Below are 20,076 nucleotides of genomic sequence, written 5' to 3'. Positions count from 1 at the left end.
CAGGACTCCCTAGGCCGCCATCTGAATGGTGCCCTCCCCTACGGCCCATGCCGCCCTGGCGTGCAGAGGCCCAATTCCTGATGTCACCCACGGGTGCTCCATCAGGACCACCTGAGCCATTCTTAAGACTGGCAACTCTCCCAGACCCTCCTCCTGCAGGGCCAGAATCTTCGTTTCCTGACCACACTCCCCCAGGCACTCCGGAGCCACTCCTGTACGCACCCCCTTCCTCAGACTCCATTCCCGCAGGTGCCCTAGGGGAAACTCTACAACCAGCACCGTGGCCAGACCCCATTTCTCCTGGAACCCCTGAGCCATAGCTATAACCAGCCCTGCTTTTAGGGCCTATTCCCCTAGAATATCCTAAGCCACCCTCGTACCTAGATTCCATTCTCCCAGGACCTTCCAAGTCATCCTTATAGCCTCTGGGTCCTTTTACTCTGGAGCTCCCTGACCCATTCCAGAAATCTGGTTCAGACCCTATTGACCCAGGACCTCTTAATACTTCCGTATCTCCTAGTATCCCCCCAGATCCCTGAGCACCCACGCCTGGAGACCTACTTAGCCCACGGCTTCTGGCATCCACCCCCTGACCAGACTCTGTCAGTCCAGCCACCTGGGTACCACCCATACCCTCTTGCCCTCCACTGGGTCCCAGCACTCCAGACCCATAGTGGGCTCCAGTTTTTCTGAGGCTAGATGGTGTGTCTTCCCAAGGACTTGTGCCCTTAGGTTGTATTCTGCCAACACCTCCTGCTGCTCTGGGATCTGCTGTCCACTCCTGGGAAGACTGGAAGCTTCTGGGGTCATCCCCTATCTCACCTGAGGCCCAAGTTGGTTCCTGGCCATCCCTTCCCCTGAGCTTCTGTAGGCCACCTTCACAGCCTCTGGGGTCTCCTGGGCCTCCAGGGCCAGTTTTGTAGGCACTTCCTCCAACTACAGATTCCCCCCTGCACAGACCATCTGCCTCCTGCAGTGAGTCTTCAGCTTTGATCTCAGGACTCCCATCTCCCAGAAGGAATTTTCTACCACCTGATATTGATGGTTCCTGGAAGTCCTTGCCTCCAAATGTCTGTCCTAGAAACTCTCCTGACCCCCAGTAGCCCCAGGCTTCCCCATAGTCAGTATCTCTACCTCCCTGAGAACCCCAGGATTCAGGGCCCATACCTGCCTTGGAGCCAGAACCTCTTCCTCCAGTAAACTCCAGGGTGCCAGGACCTCCCGCCCCATTGCTGTCTCCAGCTTCTCCCAGGCCAGTCCCACTACCCCACACTACTACTCCTCTCCCTCTTTCCCTACTTGGAGCATCCTCTCTCTCCATCTCAGCCAAGCTGTCACCCTGTGAAATCTTTATCTGCTTTCCTCTTGGCCAGGACCCTACAGGATCAGACTGGTAGCCCTGCAGGTCACTATTTCCTCTCTCAGGTCTCAGTTGAGCATCCCACAGTTGCTCCGGGGCGTGCCTATCCAGTTGTCTTCCACTATCCCCTCTGTGCTCCTTTCCTTCCCTGCTGCTCCCCAGTCCTCCAGCCCGAAGCAGACTGGACTCAGCCTCCCAGCCTCCTGCTGTTCTCCAGCATTCATCACCATTGCTGTCTCTGCCACGATCCTGCTGTTGTTTTTCTGGGAGGCCCAACCCTGATTCTGAGCTCTCTCCCTGTAGATGGGGCCTCTCTGCAAGGCTTTCAGCCCAGCCTCCCTCTCTGCCAGATTGCCTTTCCCTGGGAAGAGTGACTCTGCTTCCCTCTGCTTCTAGAAAGCCTTCGCCTTCCTGTCCAGGGCCCCAGGCTGAGTCAGCTGCCCCCTTGTCCTCCATCAAGGAGTAGCCATGTCTGCCACGGCCATCCCTGTCTGGGCTGGCTATGTGCTGGAACCCAGAAGACATCCCTGCCCCCTCAAGGGCGCCCCCACTGGGGTCCTGCTCTCCGAATTTCTCTCCCTGGCTGTTGATGCTCCCAGACTCTTCTGCTCCTGAGGCCTGGGCTCCTCGCCTCTGTAGTTGGTGGTCAGCACTTGTGGACTGAAGGTCTTTATCCTTCCCAGCTTCAGTGAGGGGTTATTCATGTGGAAGATCAGTGCCCACATGGAGAGACAAGAGAAAATACCAAAACTCCTGTTAAATCCGGCCAAAGCACCTGCCTGAGCCCAGCTGCTTGCCTGACCTGGGCTTCCCCAGGAGAGAAGCAAGCTGACCACCTGGCAAGGCAGCCAGGGTGTTCCAGGGATGGATGGGTGAATCCCATCACCACCTCTCCCAGTCCCATATCCACAGGCCACCCTGCTACAGGCTTCATGAGGATTTTGGAGAAAACGTATAAGCCAAAAGTCATTTGTTTATCAAACTGCCGCAGCAGGTGCATGGTTTTTAAAATATCGACTTGCTCTATCACCTGCCTTACTTATGTCCAATTTACACTTTCCTGGGAACATCTTGAACCCAAATTTCAATCTCCAGGGAGGTTTGAGAGTGCTCTTTGGTCTGGTGCAGGGGCTTCTCATCCAGACTGAACCTGGGCCACTGTCCCAAGGCTGCCTAGGACCCTAGAGCCATCTGTGCCCCAGAGTAATTCCAACAGACCCAGTGGAGCAGGCACAGCTGAGAAGGGTTGGGTTGGCCATGAAGGTCTGCACAGCAGTGGGTGGAGAATAATCTAAGGAGCCTTCCTTATTCTCTCTGAACAAGGGAATCATTCCAGAGCAAATGGCTGACCAAAAGAAATCCCACTGCCTCGCCTTCCTCATGCCTCCGCAGTCCCGAGGTCTTCCCTGGAGGCAGAGAAAGACAGAGGTGAAACACTCACCTTCAACCACCAGCCAGGCGCTGGAAGTGTAGGGCCCAGTGCCCAGCGAGTAGGGGCCCATGTCTGAGAAACGGGCCCCCCTCACCACCAGCTGGTGGGTCAGCCCGTTGGGGGACACAGACACTTCATATTTGTCACTGGCGTGGAGTAGCCGGTGCCGGAAATGCCAGGCTGCACTAGGGCAGGGGCTGGAGAAGGTACATTTGAAGACTGCGTCACCGTGCTCCTCACAATGGGTCTCCGCCAGTGGGACCACCACTCTTGGGGGTATGGCTGTCAGGGAAGCAGGAATGGGGATATCAGCTTCATGGTATGACACAGTGTGACCTGAGGCGGCAAGGCTGGCCGTTCAGAAATCCTGGCTTAGACCAGCTCAGCCGCAGACTCCCTGTGTTACCTGGGATAGGTCTCCTCCGGACCTCAGGTATCAATTTCCCCACATAAAATGAGGGGTTAGAATTATGAGCAATGAGGCTTATTTTCAGCTCTGGGATTCCACACTTCTAAAGCCAAAAGTTATATTTGGGGACAAGGTGAATGCATGAAGGAAACCACTATGCTAAGTGACAGTACTTTATCTTATTCATCCTTTACCTTATTCATCCAAGTAATAATTGCTTACCCCCAGGTAAGTATTATTAATTTCTTTTTACAGGTGAGCAAACTGAGGCTTAAAAAGTTAAACAACTTGCTCCAGTCTTATGCAGTTAAGAGAAACCAAGATTCACACCCGGGTCTGGCTGACTCCCAAACCCACACTCCTTTTCCCAAACTGCACTGTTTTCAGGCTTTCCAAAGCCCCATCTGGGCACCTCCCCGCTGCTGGGACACATAACCCCCTTTTCTCTCCCCCAACCTTGATTTAGCTGTGTTCTTATGACATGCTTCCTTCCCCAGGTCTCTCCTTGTCCTTTCAAGAACCCCCTTGAGCTGGCAGGTGCTCTGAGAGTGATGTGGACACAGGTACTCATGGGGATGGGACAGAGTTTGATGAAGGAGGAGTGGCAGTTCCTAGATGGGGAAGGAATACAGGAAGCAGAAAAGGAAAGGTCTGTATGGAGCGCGAGGATGCCTAACCCAGAGATTCTTGCTAGGGCTTTGTGGGAGATGAGGACATGCGACAGAAAGGAGTTCTAGAGGCTGTGCAATTAGTCTGGATCTGATCTGAAAATAATTGGTGGCTGCAGAAGGTCTGAGCAGAGGCATGACACATGTGTTCTACGTCTGTGACGGTAATTCAGGAGAACCCAGCTCAGCACCAGGAGAGATAACTTGCACCAAGGCTTTGGAAAACAGAAAGCATCAAAATTTGGCCATCTAGGTATGTGTCCGTCTCCCAATTGTCTTTGCAGCTGGCGCCATGTCACATTTACCCCCCGACACACACATTGCACCAACATGGACTCCACTTCTCACAGATCTCCCCGACTCCAACTTCAGCAGTGTAGACCACTCACCACTGGCCTCCAGTTCTGTGGAGAAGACCACAGCATCCTCCACCTTGACCTGGTAAATGCCAGAGTCCTCAGGCCTCAGGTCTTGGATCTGGAACTCATAGCGCTTTCCCAGCCGGCGCAGACAGTGCTTAGTCTGGTTGTTGAAGCCATAGGGGATCATCTCACCATCCTAAGGCCAGAAAAGGAAGAGGAGGCGGGCCTCAGCGAGGTCCTCAGTGCTTCCTGCCCCAGTCCCATTCTGGCTATAACCAGCAGTTTTCTCCCACAGGCCCAGTCACCAGACAACAGATTCCTGGAACCATAGAGGAGCTGGGATGGGGTGGACAGCAGGGCCTGGAGGACATGGGAACAGGGATTGTGAGCTGGATGGGAATCCATGCTCTAGGAATGTCCATGGAGTGAAAAGTCTGCAAGTGTTATACAAAGGGGCACCTGAAGTTGCTGACATTCCAGCTCAGGCTGTGAGTAGAGTTACTCCCCAGCAGCCCTGCGAGGATAGCAGGGGAGGTTGGACACAACACCAATAGCCCACGGGCGCCAGCTCAACTTATTCACCAACGGGAACTTGCAGAGAATACCATCAGATATCCATAAGGCTCTACAAACCCAGTAATCTATATGCATACCTACTTTAAGCCCTAGACAGGTTTGCTACTTGCTGAATATTAATAACAGCTAATACTTATTAGGGGCCCACTGTGTGTCAGGCACTGTTTTAGGTACTTAGGAGACATCAATGCCTAAAAAAAGATTCCTGCTCTCACTAGCTAAAATCCTATGGGGGAAAAATATAAATAATAAATATCATAAATAAGTAAATAATTTATGTTAGAAAGAAATAGAACTGCCGGGCGCGGTGGCTCAAGCCTGTAATCCCAGCACTTTGGGAGGCCGAGACGGGCGGATCACGAGGTCAGGAGATCGAAACCATCCTGGCTAACACGGTGAAACCCCGTCTCTACTAAAAACTACAAAAAACTAGCCGGGCGAGGTGGCGGCGCCTGTAGTCCCAGCTACCCGGGCGGCTGAGGCAGGAGAATGGCGTGAACCCGGGAGGCGGAGCTTGCAGTGAGCTGAGATCCGGCCACAGCACTCCAGCCTGGGTGACAGAGCAAGACTCCGTCTCAAAAAAAAAAAAAAAAAAAAAAAAAAAAAAAAAAAAAAAAAAAAAAAAGAAATAGAACTGGCTGGGCATGATGGCTCATGCATGTAATCCCAGCACTTTGGGAGGCTGAGGCGGGTGAATCACTTGAGGTCAGGAGTTCAAGACCAGCCTGGAAAACATGGTGAAACCCCATCTGTACTGAAAATACAAAAAATTAGCTGGGTGTGGTGACAAACACCTGTAATCCCAGCTACTCGGGAGTCCGAGGCAGGAGAATTGCTTGAACCTGGGAGGGAGAGGTTGCAGTGAGCTGAGATTGCACCACTGCACTCCAGCCTGGGCAACAGAGTAAGACTCTGTAGAAGGAAAGAAAGAGAGAGAAAGAGAGGGAAGAAAGGAAGGAAGGAAGGAAGGAAGGAAGGAAGGAAGGAAGGAAGGAAGGAAGGGAGGGAGGGAGGGAGGGAGGGAGGGAGGGAGGGAAAGAGAGAGAGAGAGAAAGAAAGAAAGAAAGAAAGAAAAAAAGAAAGAAAGAAAGAAAGAAGGAAAAGAAAAAAAGGAAGGAAGGAAGGAAAGAAGGAAGAGAGAGAGAGAAAGAAAGAGAAGAGAGAACCAGGGAACAAAAAGGTAGATATGGGTCCAGGGCTCCTGAGTGCCAGGACGGGGCTGGAGGGACATAGTGGAATCACACGGAGTGGCCAAGGGAAGTCTCTCTGCCATGAAGGAATTAGCCCTGTTGATATCAGGGATGAGCATGCCAAGCTGGGGAACAGCTGGGGCAAAGGAACAGGGACAAGGCCAGTGGGGCAGGAACAGAGGGACAAGGGGAAGAGAAGTAGGAATGAGCAGAGAGGTGAGGAGAGGGGCAAGTCATGCATGATGTCATTTAGCCCTGCAGTACACCATGAGGCAGGTCCTGTATTATCCCCAGTTCACAAGTGAGGAAACTGAGGCACAGGGAAGATAAGTATCTTGTCTGAGGTCACACAGCTTATAAGTGATGAAGCTGGATGAGTCTGGCTATAGAACTAGCCAAATTTTACCAGCTCCTCCCCACCTGCCGCTGCCCCCATCTGGTTGGCAGGTAACTACTCCTAGAGCCCAGGTAGGGATGTATGAAGCCTCTGGAAAGAAAGCTCAGATGGAAAGGGGTGCACTTTCTCAGAACCCTCTTTTCACCCCCATGCTCTGGTGTTAGACACAATTTACAGAGAGTCACAGGCCCAGCTGGAGAGACTGGTTGCTCAGTGTGAGCTAAGAAGTCCTTGTGGATGGATGGTCTACACCAGGGTTTGGCCCAACTCCAACTAGGAACTCCATGGGATGAGGGGCTCACCACTTGTGTGCTCTGGTTGTTCCCATGGAGGAATCCAGGGTACCCACAGTTCCCTCCCCACTAGACCTGCAGCATCCCTGCCAGATCCCCCCACCCATAACCCCTCCAGCCTCACCTTATACAGGTAAATCTTGCTCTGAGAATCCTTGAGATCCAGCTCCAGGTCAAACTTTGCAATCCCATCCTTGGTGACCCTGATGTGTCTTAAGCTGGAGATGGCATTGATGTACTACAAAGCAGACAAACCCACCAGGAGAGTTCATGAAGCTCTCTCTTTGGGGTACTCCAAACCCTCATAGGCCCTGGTACCATCCCAGGCCCACAGCATCCCAGATGAGCATGCATTGGCCCCTTTTACAAGTGGGGAAAAGTAAGCCCCTCAAGGAAGGAAATTCTCCAAGATGAGAGATCAGATCAAGAAGACAACCAAGAAAAGACCCCAGGTGCCCAGGTGCTAGAACACAGTAGGGCTTTTCCATTCATCTGTACTTCTAACAAACATTAGTTGAACACCTACTGTGTGCAAAGCTCTGTGCTGGGTCCTGTGTCAAAGCCAATGAGAAAGCTTTGAGGAGAGAAGGCCGAGACCCGAGTTTAGGTTTAAGGAAACTTATCCTTCAAGGGGATAGGATACTATTTTCGGGACAAGATACTATTCTCAGGATAATGAAAACGAGTTCTTTTCCATTTTCAGAAGTAAAATTAGACTTATGCTATAGTTAAGTTAGACACAGGGAAGAAATCCCTGTACAGCTGATAAGATTCTGGGATCAGAGTGCTAATGGGAACTGTAAAATTCCCTTCCATGAAAGCCTTTAGAAATAAACCAGGTAGCTGGGCGCGGTGGCTCACGCCTGTAATCCCAGCACTTTGGGAGGCCGAGGCGGACAGATCACAAGTTCATGAGATCGAGACCATCCTGGCTAACACGGTGAAACCCCATCTCTACTAAAAATACAAAAAGTTAGCCAGGCGTGGTAGCAGGCACCTGTAGTCCCAGCTACTCAGAAGGCTGAGGCAGGAGAATGGCGTGAGCCTGGGAGGCGGAGCTTGCAGTGAGCCGAGATTGTGCCACTGCACTCCAGCCTGGGCAACAGAGTGAGACTCCATCTCAAAAAATAAAAAATTAAAATAAAAAAAAAAACCAACCAGGTACCGCCCCCCAATTTGGTGACAATGATAATGATAGCAAAAATCAAGCCCTTACCATGTATCAGACACTAAGCTAAGTACTTTAAGTACATTCTCTCATTATCTTCCCAATAACCTTACGAGGTAAGCATGACTATAATTCCCATTTTACAGAAGAAACCAAGATACAGAGGCCCTAACTCTTCCAAAGCTCCAGAGTGTGTGGGGTGGGCATGGAGTGAGGGGTGGGCATGGGGTGAGGCACCTGTGCCATCTTGTCCTCCTGCTCCTTCTTCATCTCCTGTAGCCTGCGCAGCATGCCACGGTAGTCGACGATACCGTACTTCATGCAGATCTGCTCGTAGTCCTTCCTGTCTGCCGTCATCAGCAGCTGCCATACCTGCTCAAGGTCTATCTTTTTCTCAGGGGCTGGTGGGGCCCTGGGGAGCAAGGCCAGCTGGTCAGAGGCCAGAGGAACCCCTGCTCCTTTGTTGGCCACCTGGCTCTGGTGCCCCAAGTAGTTCTAGGAAGCTGCTCTATCTGCACTCGAGGAAATACAGAGCCTGGAATCTCTGGGACTGACCACTGTTGGGGCCCGAAGGATTCAGAGATGGGTGGGGCGAGCCTCAGTCTCACCCCACAACTTTCAGGAGAAACGCTCCGAACAACCTGTATTGTAGATTTCTGAGTAAGATGTCTGGGGAAAGTGGGTGTTGCATTGTTCTGTTGCTTTAAAAAAAAAAAAGTTACATCATTTTTCCAGTGGACCACCACATTTTGCAAATGAGGAAATCAGAGGAGAGATGATTAACTCAAGGATATAGAGCTTTGAAATGGCAGAGCTAGATCCAGAATTCCCAATTCAGTCCCCTTCCCATCCTCCCATCTGCTACAGGCAGTCTAGCTCCCTGCTGTGTTGGGTGGAGGTGCGGCCCAAGCCCGGCTTACTTACGGAAATAGCAGGGAGTGAATACTGTGGGAGCCTCCAAAATCCCTCATGGACAGGCCCAAACCCACCTCTTTTTCAGCAACTTCCGGAAGTCCATCAGCTCCTTCCTGAGGTCTGGAAAAGGAGCAGGAATGAGGCCTCAGTCCTAGGTGGGATGCCTGAGGGTTGATGCAGGGCTTTTCTGTGTGCCCATGCTGACAACCAAGCCTTTGGAAGGGGCTCTCCTGAAGACTGGTGGTGACCCACAAGGTGTGCATGGTGTGGCTCAACCACGCAGGGAACACTAGGAAAGGAGTAGTCTATCCCCCACAGGCCCCAAGGAGATTTCTGACAAATCTACCTACCTTCCTGTGGTTCCTTGTGCCTCTTCCGATTCTTCCGAAAGCCAACTGGATCATCCAGGGAGGAGAGGAAGGAGTCAATGTGGACAAGCAGGGAGAGAAGTAAGACACGTTGATGGTCTTCCTGAGAAACTGATGGAGTCCCAGAGCCCTGCTCTCCCCACTGTCCTCTAAGGCATGGATGATCCCAGCAAGAGGGATGGAGGAGGATAAACGGTCTGTCCATCATAAGCTTTTTTACCCCAGAGCCTTACCCATGACCAAGGGGACCAACCTAAGCATCATCTCATGCAGGGGAGGCCCAGTCATGTGTCCACAGGGGCCAGGGAGGCAGCAGAAATGCATGAAGCAGACATTGGCAACCACAACAAACTCAAGAATATCTAAAGGGGCAGCTGCTCTTTTACTCCACCTGGGAGCTGCCATATCAGGGTATAGGCCCAATATTGCCAAATAGGTCAGACACTGCTGTTTGGCTAATCCTGCAGCCATTTGTAATCCTCATCATCTGCTTCCACTAGAGAGGCTGAAAAAGCTAAACACTAGCCTTCCCAGCTTCCCTTGCAACTAGCAGTGCTCATGTGACACCGTCCTGACCAGTGAGCTCCAGGAATTCCTGAGAAAGCCTTTGTTTCCTCTATAAAAAGAGTGGATGGGCTGGTCGTGGTGTTTCACACCTATAATCCCAGCACTTTGGGAGGCCAAAGTGGGAGGACAGCTTGAGCCCAAGAGTTCCAGACCAGCGTGGGCAACATAGGGAGATCCCACCTCTCCAAAAAAAAAAAAAAAAATCAAAAAATTAGCTGGGTGTGATGACGCATGGATGTAGTCCCAGCTACTTGGGAAGCTGAGGTCGGAGGATCACTTGGGCCTGGGATGTCAAGGCTGCAGTGAGCCATAATCACACCACTGCACTCCAGCCTGGGCAACAGGTCTCAAAAAATAACAAATAAAAGGCCGGGCGCAGTGGCTCATGCTTATAATCCCAGCACTTTGGCAGGCTGAGGCGGGCGGGTCACCTGAGGTCAGGAGTTTGAGAACAGCCTGGCCAATATGGTGAAACCCTGTTTCAACTAAAAACACAAAAATTAGCCAGGCGTGGTGGCGCACACCTGTAATCCCAGCTACTCGGGGGCTGAGGCTGGAGAGTGGCTTGAACCTGGGAGGCAGAGGTTGCAGTGAGCCAAGATTGCGCCACTGCACTCCAGCCTGTGTGATGGAGCAAGACTCCATCTCAAAAATATAAAAATAAAAATAAGAGAGGTAGATGGACCTGGGCCACCTCTTCCACCTTCCTACCTTGAATATAGGTTTGGATCTGCCATAGCCCTCTTATGGCCATGAGGTGATAAGCCAATCTGCTAAGGATGGCAGAGCAGTGGGACCAAAGGAATCAGCTGTCTGATGGCAGCCCTGAGCTGTGGTATCAGCCCTGGACACCACTTGCAAAACTTCTTTTGTGAAGGAATGAAATATCTTTCTTAGGCTACTCTTAGTAGGATTTTCTGTTACTTGTAGGCAGATGAATTGTAAGCATAATCAATGGCAAGACTAGACCCGCTTCCTCAAGAGATATCTACCTTTTAATTACTACAGGTTGACAATTTTTAAAATTTCAAACACCACACACACCCAAATACACATCTGAGGGAGAATTTGGCCTTTGCGTGACCTGTTTGTTAACTCTGGCATAGGCCTGTCCAAAATATCCAAATATCCTTTGCACAGTGGAGAAACTGAGACCCAGAGAGGAAAATAAAGCCCATTCAATGAGTTAGCAGAAGCTCTGGGACTAGAAGCCAGCTTTCAGGTCCTGCTCATTTACTGGGCCAAGAGAATATCCTTCAGAGCATCCGCCAAGGTGTGCCTTTTTAAACACATGCAGACTTCAGTGTGCATGTGGATGAAGCCGGGGGCCCAGCACAAGGTGGGGCTGCAGCAGCGGCGGCAGCCTCAGTGGGCCTCCCTCCCCTCTGCTCCCCTCCCTCACTAGCCACGGGGCCTCTGATTCCTCTGTGGGCTCTCTGCCCTGTGCACTGATGAGACAAACTCAGGGAAAAGCCCACCTTCAATGACAGTGAGTCTCGCTGAGCACGTGGCCTCTCCGTACATATTTACTGCTGTGCAGCGGTACAGATCCGTGTCCTCACCTGTCAGCTTGCTGATCTGCAGAAAGGCCAAGGGCAGAGGAGCAGGGCTACCATGTCCCCTTCCTCCATTTACTAGACACAGCTATGTGTTGGGGGTATAAAGTGATTAAGACATGGTCCTAGTCCTTATGGAGCCCACAGTCTTCATCAGGAAAGACAGATCCCAAAACAAAAACCTGGTTCGGGACAGAGGGTGGATGTACCAATTCTTTTTTTTTTTTTTTTGAGACGGAGTCTCACTCTGTCCACCAGGCTGGAGTACAGTGGCGCGATCTTGGCTCACTGCAAGCTCCGCCTCCTGGGTTCACGCCATTCTCCTGCCTCAGCCTCCCTAGTAGCTGGGACTACAGGCGCCCGCCGCCACCGCGCCCGGCTAATTTTTTGTATTTTTAGTAGAGATGGGGTTTCACCGTGGTCTCGATCTCCTGACCTTGTGATCCGCCCGCCTCGGCCTCCCAAAGTGCTGGGATTACAGGCGTTAGCCACCGCGCCCGGCCGGATGTACCAATTCTTTGCCATCAGAGGCAATGTAGCATAGTAGAAAGAGTGTGATTTTGGGGTCAGATGGATCTAGGCCTGAAAACTCTCTGTCCTGTATTACTGGCTGTGGGACCTTGGGCAAGTTATCTAACTTCTCTCAACTTCAGTTTCTTCATTTGTAAGATGGGAATATAATTCCTCAAAAAAGTGGTGAATAATTAGAATTAAATATAATCTATGTCAAATGTTTAGCCCCTGGGACATAGTAGGGCCTGGCACATAGTAGGTATCCCATGGTTAGTATTTATAGTATTGCTCAGATTAGCCAAGATTGATTGAGTACTCACTATAGGCCAGGCACTAGCTAGACACTTTACATAAAACTTTCATCCTCATGGCAGCTCCTGGCCTGGCACAGTGGCTCATTCTGTAATCCCAGCACTTTGGGAGGCCGAGGCAGACGGATCACCGTTGGTCAGGAGTTCAAGACTAGCCTCGCCAACATGGTGAAACCCCATCTCTACTAAAAATACAAAAATCAGCTGGGTGTGAAGGTGCATGCCTGTAATCCCAGCTACTTGGGAGGCCGAAGCAGGAGAATCGCTTGAACCTGGGAGGCGGAGGTTGCAGTGAGCCGAGATCATGCCATTGCACTTCAGCCTAGGCAACAGAGCGAGATCTGTCTCAACAACAACAACAACTCATAACAACTCCTTAAAGCATGTCCTGTTATTACCCCATTTTTACAAATGAGGAGACAGAAATAGAAAGAGTAAAGTGACTTTCCAAAGCCAAGGTAGTGGGCCTGGGATTCTAACCCCAGCAGTCTGACTTCAGAGCTTGAGCTCTTAAGCTCCAAACTACACCACCTCCCCAGTTATCAGCAGAGGTATCTGTGAGCCTGCCAGATCCATTCTTGGCTCAGTCAACTTTGAGTCACAAGATGGAGTTGAATGGATTCAACTTCAACAAGGAGTATGTCTTACTCCTCTAGGGACTGGAGGCTGCCAAAGAGATCTTCAAGGGGATGGGAAAAGATGAACAGACCCTGGTCGGGGGAAGAGCTATGGTTATTACCTGCAGCACGTGCTCCTTGCTGCCAGGGCTGGAGGAGATCTTGTACTTGCTGGAGTCACTGAGGTCACCTTTGGAGTTCTGCCAATGCACCTCGGGCCTGGGCTCCCCACAGACCACAGCCCGAAAGATAGCATTTTTCCCTGCAGCAGGAAGAGATGAGCAGGAAGACTGACAAGTTGGGAGAAGGTGACTGTATACTTTATTTAAATTCTAATTTACATCATCTTCCTCATCTAGGTATTTCAACAGCCCCTTCCAAAAAGGGTGCCAGGCCTTGGTCCCCTTGACTCAGGAGTCAGAACACGCAGGTGGAAAGCAGATTCCAGGCACCTAGAGGGCAGTCCTTCCTCTTTCTGTATTGTGGAAGCTTGGGCTGCTTGAGGGAAAGAGATAGGTGGACTGGCCCTGGTGAAAGGGGAGGCCAGCAGGGCTTTAGGGGAGAGGGGCTTTTCTTGAGAGTGGGTAAGCAAGGAGTCTGAAGGCTCTGCCAAGACTGGGAAGGGAATGAGATTTTGTGAGTTCCGGCCGGGCGCAGGGGCTTACACCTGTAATCCCAGCACTTTGGGAGGCCAAGGTGGGCGAATCGCCTGAAGTCAGGAGTTCGAGAGCAGTCTGGCCAACATGGTGAAACCCCATCTCTACTAAAAATACAAAAATTAGCCAGGCGTGGTGGTGCGTGCCTGTAATCCCATCTACTTGGGAGGCTGAGGCAGGAAAATTGCTTGAACCTTGGAAGCAGAAGTTGTAGTGAGCGGAGATCACGCCACTGCACTCCAGCCTAGGTGACAGAGTGAGACACCGTCTCAAAAAAAAGAGAGATTTTTTGTGGGTTCCCTTCCCCTTTCTACTCTCTAGAGGGAGGAGGAATCACAACCACGGGAAGGAATGGCTATTTGGTGCCCAAAGGAGCTGGTGCTGAGACATAGGTTCCAACCTCAGAAAAGACCCCAAGCTCCATGCCTGGCATGGAGGCCTGGGAACTGCCTGCCCTCAAAGAATCCCTCAGCCTCCCACCAGGAACATCTTAGTAGAGAGCAATATAGACCGAAGGCCCAAGGGCCCGTCCCAATTTCTCATTACTTTGTTCCAGATTTAGAAAAATAAAATACCATTCTTTGGCCAGGTGTGGTGGCTCACGCCTGTAATCCCAGCACTTTGGGAGGCCAAGGCAGGCGGATCACCTGAGGTCGGGAGTTTGCGACCAGCCTGACCAACATGGAGAAACCCTGTCTCTACTAAAAATACCAAAAAATTAGCCAGGCATGGTGGCCCATGCCTGTAATCCCAGCTACTTGGGAGGCCAAGGCAGGAGAATCACTTAAACCCAGGAGGCGGAGGTTGCAGTGAGCTGAGATCGAGCTATTGCACTCCAGCCTGGGCAACAAGAGCAAAACTCCATCTCAAATAATAATAATAATAATAATAATAATAATAATAATAATGGAAAAAAGAAAAATAAAATACCATTCTTTTTCTTATTATGAGGATGCTATGAACTAAAATTTATTGCAGGGATGTATGTTGGGGAAAGAACACCAGTTCCCACTTTTTCCCCAATAAGCCTTTGTTCCCACCACTTTTCTGGGCACTTTCTTATGTGGCCTTCTAGAAGGGCCTTCCTGAGCCCAGCCTGTGAGCCACTGCAGGTGCTGCTGCCTGGTAGCGAGGATTGGGAGGAATCACATTAACTGTATTAACAGTGCCTATCTGCAGCAGTGGCTTTGAGGAGAGGAGAGAGGGACCAGAAAACACCACAACCTCTCCCTGCTCCCCAATTTAGCATTTTTCCATCTTTGCCCCCCAGATATTTCTCACACTAGAGTAACGTGTTGTCTCTTCATTCTCTTTATCCACTCTTTTCCCCAGGCCCCTTGTCACTTCTAGGGTTCCAGGTAAGCATGTACCCCCTTAAGGATAGGAGGGAGACAGGCTATGGCCTGGTGCTGAATGTAGGGCCTGGGTGTCCAGGAAGGTGTGTGCCCTAGCCCTCTCCCCTGGGAGGTAGGAGAGCAGGAATCTTGCTTCCCCTCCACAGCTGCCCTCTGGGCTCTCACCCTCTGGCAGAGCCAAGGTGACGGGCTTCTGCTCAAAGTCCGGTGTGCTGCAGCCTTCAGGGATCTCCTCCACCAGCTGCCAGATGCTCACCCCAGGGATATGGGACTTCCGGAACTTTCCTGGAGAATGCAGGAGAGAGGGAGATGGGCCTTCTGCCTTCTCCCTATTGGGTGACCCTTCAACAGAATGGGCATCCATCCACTCACCCAAGGAGCAAGAAGCCCCTTCTTGCTCCTACTGTTGGGGCAGGATTTTTGTCCTACCTCCCGCCTGGGCACAGTGCTTTTTAATTCTCTAGTGGGAATCTGGTGGCACCCCTCAGGCAATGTGAATGGAGCCCCTAGGAAGTGGGTGGGGCACCCTGGGAAGACCCTGAGTGTGTCACTGGAGAAAAGCTTGGAAGAGAGAGTGGGAAAGGGCTCCTTTTCAGGAAGCAGGAGCTCATGTGGGGGCTCTGCACCCCTTATTCAGGAAAACAAATTGAAATCCAAAGCCAAGACTCTTAAAAAAAAAAAGGTCCAGCACAATGGCTCATGCCTATAATCCCAGCACTTTGGGAGGCCAAGGCGGGCAGATTGCCTGAGATCAGGTGTTTGAGACCAGCCTGGCCAACATGGTAAAATGCCATCTCTACTAAAAATACAAAAATTAGCCAGGCATGGTGGCACATGCCTGTAATCCCAGCTACTCAGGAGGCTGAGGCAGGAGAATCACTTGAACCCAGGAGTCAGAGGTTCCAGTGAGCCAAGACTGTGCCACTGCACTCCAGCTTGGGCAACAGAGTGAGACTCTGTCTCAAAAACAACAGCAACAACAACAACAACAAACAAGATGGGCACATTCCCAGAAATCTCTGATCCCTACCACTTCTCTCCTCTCTGTCCTGGTAAGGATTGCCAGGGAGGGTTGGGGAGGGGAGGTTTGTTCTCTTACCTGCCATAGTTCTACCTCCTCTTTGACTCCTCTCAGGGTAGAAGTTCTATTTTCCTGAGAACAGAAATGGAATTGCTTTTGAGAGATCCAGTCTGGTCTCACCGCACCCCTCCCACACCATCAGTGCATAAGCCAATGTCTGGGGTGGGAGCTAGAAAAAGCTGCCACCCCCAAGAGCTTTTCTAACCCACTAATGGCACTGATTAGTTTCCTGCAATTCCCTGTCCCCTGCAAAACCAGTTTCCCAGAGACCAGGGAGTGGGTAGGATGCTACCCAGTTGATAGCATGACCCTGCCCAGAGGGTGAGACACAACCTTCCCAAACCTGAGGAAATCAGACCCATTCAGGACCCTTCCAGCTGTGTAACAGCTTGCCCCGTTGACTTTGGAATGAGAATTCTCCAAGGACATTCTTTGGGACTCCCGGCTCCTTCCCCAACTCTGAAATTTTCTGGCAGGACCCCGAAGTCCTCTACCTCCCACGTTCCACCAATCTAGAATCCTTCCGGTCACAAGGTCTGCAGGGGAGAGTCCTCAACTTTGCTGCTCTTAAGTTCTTCTTGGCCCAGGCCCATAGGATCCCCATAAATCCATCTGCTCCCCTCTGAAGCCAGTGAATTATAGTGTCAGGTGAACAGGAGTATTTTCCATTCTGTCACCACCACCATCTCTCCCGATTTCCTCTTAATTGCATACATCTGTTATGGCCAATGGGGAGTCCCACACAGGAGAAGAAGGGGGTTGGCTCTGGGATGGGATGAGAGCCATAAATTGGGGTGGGGAGATGTCTTGAAAGAGTTCTCCAGCAGTCCCACCCTCTGTGCGATTGGCTCACGGCCAAGCGGTTCCATTTTGGGGACTCCATTTTCTGCCCAAAAAGCCCTGTCATTAATATAGAATCACACATGACAGAGCGAATTCCTCTCTCCCATGGAGATCGTTCCATTTCACAATGGCCCACCTACTGGCACTTCTGGCCCCTGGCGGTCCCTCACCAGCCCAGCCACTGCACCCTAGCGTGCTGGAATGCCATGGTATGCCAACTGCGTTCTGGAGCGGTCACAGGTGCCACAGGGGCTACGCCGAAGGGAGTCACGAGGAAGGGTGGGAGGGAAGGCAGTCACCAACGGATGAGGACCCAGCTGGCCATGGCCAGGGGGAGGGCTGTAGGGGCCCCCATCCCACCCACCCCTCAGTGCAGCCTCCTGGCAAGTGCACTGGCAGCAGTCGGTGACCCCACACTGGAGTAGTCTGAGTTCAACACAGCTATCTGAGTCATCATCCCCATCGTCACACACATCATCACCATGAGCAGCTATCATCCTGTTACTCAGCTATTGGTCACACATGAAGAAGGATAACAATGATACCACTCTTCTCCCTCCAGCCTCCTGCCTACAGCTCCCAGCTGAGGAGGGCAAAAGAAGCAAAGCCCTTGGGGGATCTTAGGGGTGTGACATTAAGCCATCCACTTCTGGTGCTCCACCATCTTCTAAAATAAGCCAGATTTGGTACAAAGTCAATGACATGGGGGAAGAGATCTGTTGAGTTGGAGACTAGAGGGATGTGGTCTCAGTTGGAAGAAATGAGAAAGGAAGTTAATTCTCTCCTCCATAATTTATTCCCACATTTAAGAAGTCCAATTATTCCCAAAAGCAAATGGCAGCTTGTGTCCTCACTTCAGCTGTCCCAGCAACACTCTCAGCACTGGATCCCGGGGCAGTGTCTCCCTGGCCCCTCTCCAGGATCTATGGCTCCCTACCCTTTTTCCCTACCCTCCCCGGATCCATCCTGCAGATCCAGGTCCCTGCTACCTCCAGCTGGTCCCTGCTACCTCTCAACTGGTAGAAATTGAGACAGGAAGAGCCAAATGGGGTTCTCTCAACTGCTTTGACCATGTTACTAACCAAAATATAACAAGTCCCAGCCTGAGGTCCTTATTCTGGACTGCTAGTGATATTTTTAATCTGGTCATCGTATCACACTCAAAGTCAAGCCGTGTCCAGAAAATTAGAGCCAGGACAGAACCACCCAGACAGGACACACTGAAATGCTCTCTTCCAGATATCCTGGAGTCGCTTAGAGGGGATACAGGTGCACTCCAGCGTGAGAACGGCCAGCCAGGGAATGTTCACCAGGCAGATGTCCTACCCACTGCCTGCCCCTTCCTGCATAGAAAAACTGGACAGCAGGTTAGTGTCTCCATCCGGCCCTATCCTGGCCTGGGTTGGCAGCCAGGTGTGAGTGCCCACTTACCTGGGTGTGCAGCTGGCCTCCCGCTTCCTGTCTGCTCCCTCTTCCCCGTTTCCAGCTGCTGCTTGCTGGAGGCTCTGGATCGACTGGTAGTAGACAGGCAGGGCTGGAGCAGGTGTCAGTTGCTGCAGGCGCCTCTGCTCTCTCCGCCCCTCCCACTCACCCCGCCTCCTCCTCCTCCTCCTCCAGTCCAGGCTTGGCAGGGTAAGGCCCCCCAGGGCTAACACTCTAGCTCAGAGGAGGTCAGAGATGGAAGGGTCCTGTGACATCAGTCCATCCAACTCCTCGCTTTGCAGAGCTTTAAGCTCTTAACCAGACTGGCTTAGTATAAATTTGCCCCATGATGCCTCATTTATATGACCCTGTTTAGCAAGGACATTTTCATCATCCAAACCCTTAACTTTTCAGCTAAGCTGGTCCCTTGGGACCTTTGACACCATAAGTCACACAGATACATCAAGCCGCTGCCCTCTTGGGAATCACATCTCAAAGTGGTACCAAAGAGGCAGCAAACTTTGAGAGTGGGAGGGAAGGCAGTCACTAATGGAGTCACAGACACAGAGTCCACCGAGTGAACAGGAAGGAGGAGACCCTGGGAACTGTGAAATCAGGAGGCCCGCTGGAGAAGGTGAGCTTGCTCAGGAGCTTTTCAAGGAATAGAAGGGGTGACCTGACCAGCAGGGTTGGGGGCTGAAGTTGGCAGGGCAGATGGTTGGCAGATGGATGGCAAGTGGAAATTGGAAATACAAGGCTGGTAACAGATTTTCTTAGGGAGAGTGAAGGGTAGGTGAGGCCCAGGAGATAAGGCCACTTGGTGTGCTTTTAAAGAGCCACATTCTGTCTCCTTAAGGACAGAGAACTGCTTTGCTGCCACCCATAAGCAAGGCTGACCCAGGATTCAGGTGAAGTAGAAGGGAAATAGGGTGAATGTCCTCCAAGGGAGGACACTGAATATTTACACGTATTCATTAGCATCTTGCCGATTTCTACAGGCGCTACCTCTGGATGTGCTCCTAGAGGGGACGTGTTTGACCTCTTTTGCACAAGTGTGTGTATATGTGTCCGTGCATGCACACACACATGCATTTGTGTGTCCTCCCTGTGTGTTTCTGAGTGTCAGGGCTGGTCTTTCATTTGTTCAACAAATGTGTGTTGAACACCTACCTTGGGTTGAGCCCTGGCTCTGGCACTGTGTTAAGCCCTGGGAATACAAACGTAAGCGAATGACAGGGCCCTCCCATCATGAAGTTTGCAGTCTAATGGGGCAGGCAGATGTGGGGGCTCTGAAGGAGACAATGGAAAGTGTGAGGGGTTGGCTGGACCTTGGACAGCAAGGGAAAGAGTGGCAGTGAGAGTTGAGTTTGGACAGGTAGGCTTTGGGGGCCATTGAAGAGTTTTGATTTTTATTGTAAGGGTTACTAAGGTTTGTTTAAGGTGGAGAGGTGACAGAATTCAATCTGCCTTTTAAAAGAACTCATTCTGGCTGCAGAGATGCAAGGGTCCAGGAGTGCAGTCCCAGGAGAACACCCCAGGGTGTTCTTTCTCATGGTGGAGCCCTGAGCTCCAGATTCCTCCTGAGCTGCAATGCTGCATCATCCCAGGAAAGGGAAGGAGGAGGCTGTGAACATGGCCCAGTGCAGAGCCCTTCAGCATTTCAGGTGCCTCTGTTGCCCCCGTAGATAGCCCCTGTGCTCTTCCCTGAAGTCTGGCGACGGCCTGCAGATCCACGAGTCAAGGTGTGCCCTGCTACCTGGCCTCCATTTTCCATGTTGTTGTTGTTGTTGTTTTCTAAATAGAGATGAGATCTTGCCATGTTGCCCAGGCTGGTCTCAAACTCCTGGGCTCAAATGATCCTCCCTCATCGGCCTCCCAAAGTGCTGGAATGGCAAGTGTGAGCCACTATATCCACCCCATTTTCCATGTTTTAACAGCAGCCCACATTAGGGGACCCACTCATCTCTGTGCTCTGTCATACTTGGATCCATATCACTGCAATAAAATGGAAATTTCA

The 20,076-nt window shown here is 51.3% G+C and overlaps 1 protein-coding gene across 1 annotated transcript in view; it reads right to left on the bottom strand.

The window, feature by feature from the left end:
- IGFN1 (immunoglobulin like and fibronectin type III domain containing 1) overlaps positions 1 to 18,153 on the bottom strand; it is a 37,700-nt gene extending 19,547 nt beyond the window's left edge. The window contains exons 1-12 of the mRNA XM_030929905.1: positions 18,069 to 18,153; positions 15,813 to 15,866; positions 14,879 to 14,998; positions 12,825 to 12,964; positions 11,184 to 11,283; positions 9,121 to 9,165; positions 8,845 to 8,890; positions 8,093 to 8,267; positions 6,812 to 6,925; positions 4,259 to 4,427; positions 2,802 to 3,074; positions 1,992 to 2,043 (exon numbers count right to left, since the gene is read on the bottom strand). Of these exons, the coding sequence (XP_030785765.1) occupies positions 1,992 to 2,043; positions 2,802 to 3,074; positions 4,259 to 4,427; positions 6,812 to 6,925; positions 8,093 to 8,267; positions 8,845 to 8,890; positions 9,121 to 9,165; positions 11,184 to 11,283; positions 12,825 to 12,964; positions 14,879 to 14,998; positions 15,813 to 15,819 (1,241 nt within the window). The 5' untranslated portion in view covers positions 15,820 to 15,866; positions 18,069 to 18,153. The remainder of the gene's footprint in view (positions 1 to 1,991; positions 2,044 to 2,801; positions 3,075 to 4,258; positions 4,428 to 6,811; positions 6,926 to 8,092; positions 8,268 to 8,844; positions 8,891 to 9,120; positions 9,166 to 11,183; positions 11,284 to 12,824; positions 12,965 to 14,878; positions 14,999 to 15,812; positions 15,867 to 18,068) is intronic.
- Positions 18,154 to 20,076: the final 1,923 nt, after the last annotated feature.

This window comes from Rhinopithecus roxellana, chromosome 1 (assembly GCF_007565055.1).
Source record: "Rhinopithecus roxellana isolate Shanxi Qingling chromosome 1, ASM756505v1, whole genome shotgun sequence".
In the NCBI taxonomy this organism is placed as follows: Eukaryota; Metazoa; Chordata; class Mammalia; order Primates; family Cercopithecidae; genus Rhinopithecus; species Rhinopithecus roxellana.
Note: the sequence above shows the minus strand (reverse complement) of the source record. Positions and strands in the feature narration are given on the sequence as shown.